At 28.0% G+C, this 1,136-nt stretch overlaps 1 protein-coding gene across 1 annotated transcript; it reads right to left on the bottom strand.

Moving 5' to 3' along the window:
• Nucleotides 1–17: 17 nt before the first annotated feature.
• LOC111036655 lies at nt 18–1,136 on the bottom strand (the record flags this gene model as incomplete). Its single annotated transcript, XM_022318768.1, has 3 exons — nt 936–1,136; nt 362–581; nt 18–182 (listed from the first exon to the last, which is right to left on the bottom strand). Coding segments are annotated over exons 1-3 (586 nt in total), but the record flags the coding sequence as incomplete, so codon positions are not given.

The following is a 1,136-nucleotide window of genomic DNA, read 5'->3' as shown; positions in this document are numbered from 1 at the left end:
TATTTGGAAGTTTTTACTTGGTTTATGAGCACTTGTAGTTGTTGTTAATGGTTCAAAAGTTGAAGGCTCGTAATAATTTTCATTCACAGCTTTAATGTTTAATGGGGGTTCATTATTTTCTTTCTCAGAATTACTGTAAGTGATTGTCTCTACCAACTCTTCAATACATAATTCATTAGCATCTAAAAACAATATAATACTATAGTTGAACATTACTTAACAAAATGTGAAATACATACAATAAAACATGAATTGGTAGGACTTATACAAATAAAAATATATTTAATTCAAAGACTATACTGTGTAATTATTTATGTACGATTGAATATTACTAGAATAAATGAAATATATATAAATTTACCAGTTAACACATCTTTAGTTGTATCATCAAAGTCAAACTCAACCACTGACTCTTCAGAATTAAAGTGACCGCTAACAGATGCTTGGCTAAATAAAGGTAAAATTTCCTTTTGAACTTCATTTAGTTCAATTTCGCATTTTGATCCACCACCTGTACCTCCTATGTGCCTTTTAATAGCTGCCGCTTTAGATTTTGTTATGTTTCTAGTATCTTGCCATGTCTTAATTATTACAATACAATTAATTTAAAGATAACTACTTTTTAAAAATTAAAAAGATTAATTTATAGGCTATTACTCTACTAAAAATGTAATACCTAATCAACTTAAATTAGTTTGGAGTCTCAACTTCAAATAATATTTATTTAAACATGTAAGATAACTCATTAAGAGTTTTTTAAGATAGATAACAACATTTAAGATAGTATGTAGTGGCCCTTAATTTCTTTTAATACAAGATTTAAGTTTGGTTACAGTATTTTTACTCATTTTTAGCAGAGCAGAGATTTTTAGTTCAGAAAAAAATAATTATAAATACTTATAAAATTAATATCTCCACCAAACAAATTAACTTACTTTCTTCCACTTATTCCAACTCTTCTCCGCACCTGGTAATGCATTTAATTGAATAGAGATGCTTTCCCATCTTTGTTGAGCAATTTTATGTGTAAAACTTTTAGTAAACTTGCCCGAACACAATTGTTGATCATTGGCCATTAGATCAACCAAATACCTCATCTGGGTTTGAGTTGGTCTCACTTTAGTGTCTTTAGACAT

Source organism: Myzus persicae, unplaced genomic scaffold (genome assembly GCF_001856785.1).
Source record: "Myzus persicae strain clone G006 unplaced genomic scaffold, MPER_G0061.0, whole genome shotgun sequence".
NCBI lineage: Eukaryota > Metazoa > Arthropoda > Insecta > Hemiptera > Aphididae > Myzus > Myzus persicae.
The sequence above is the reverse complement of the archived record's forward strand: the minus strand, read 5'-3'. Positions and strand labels throughout refer to the sequence as shown.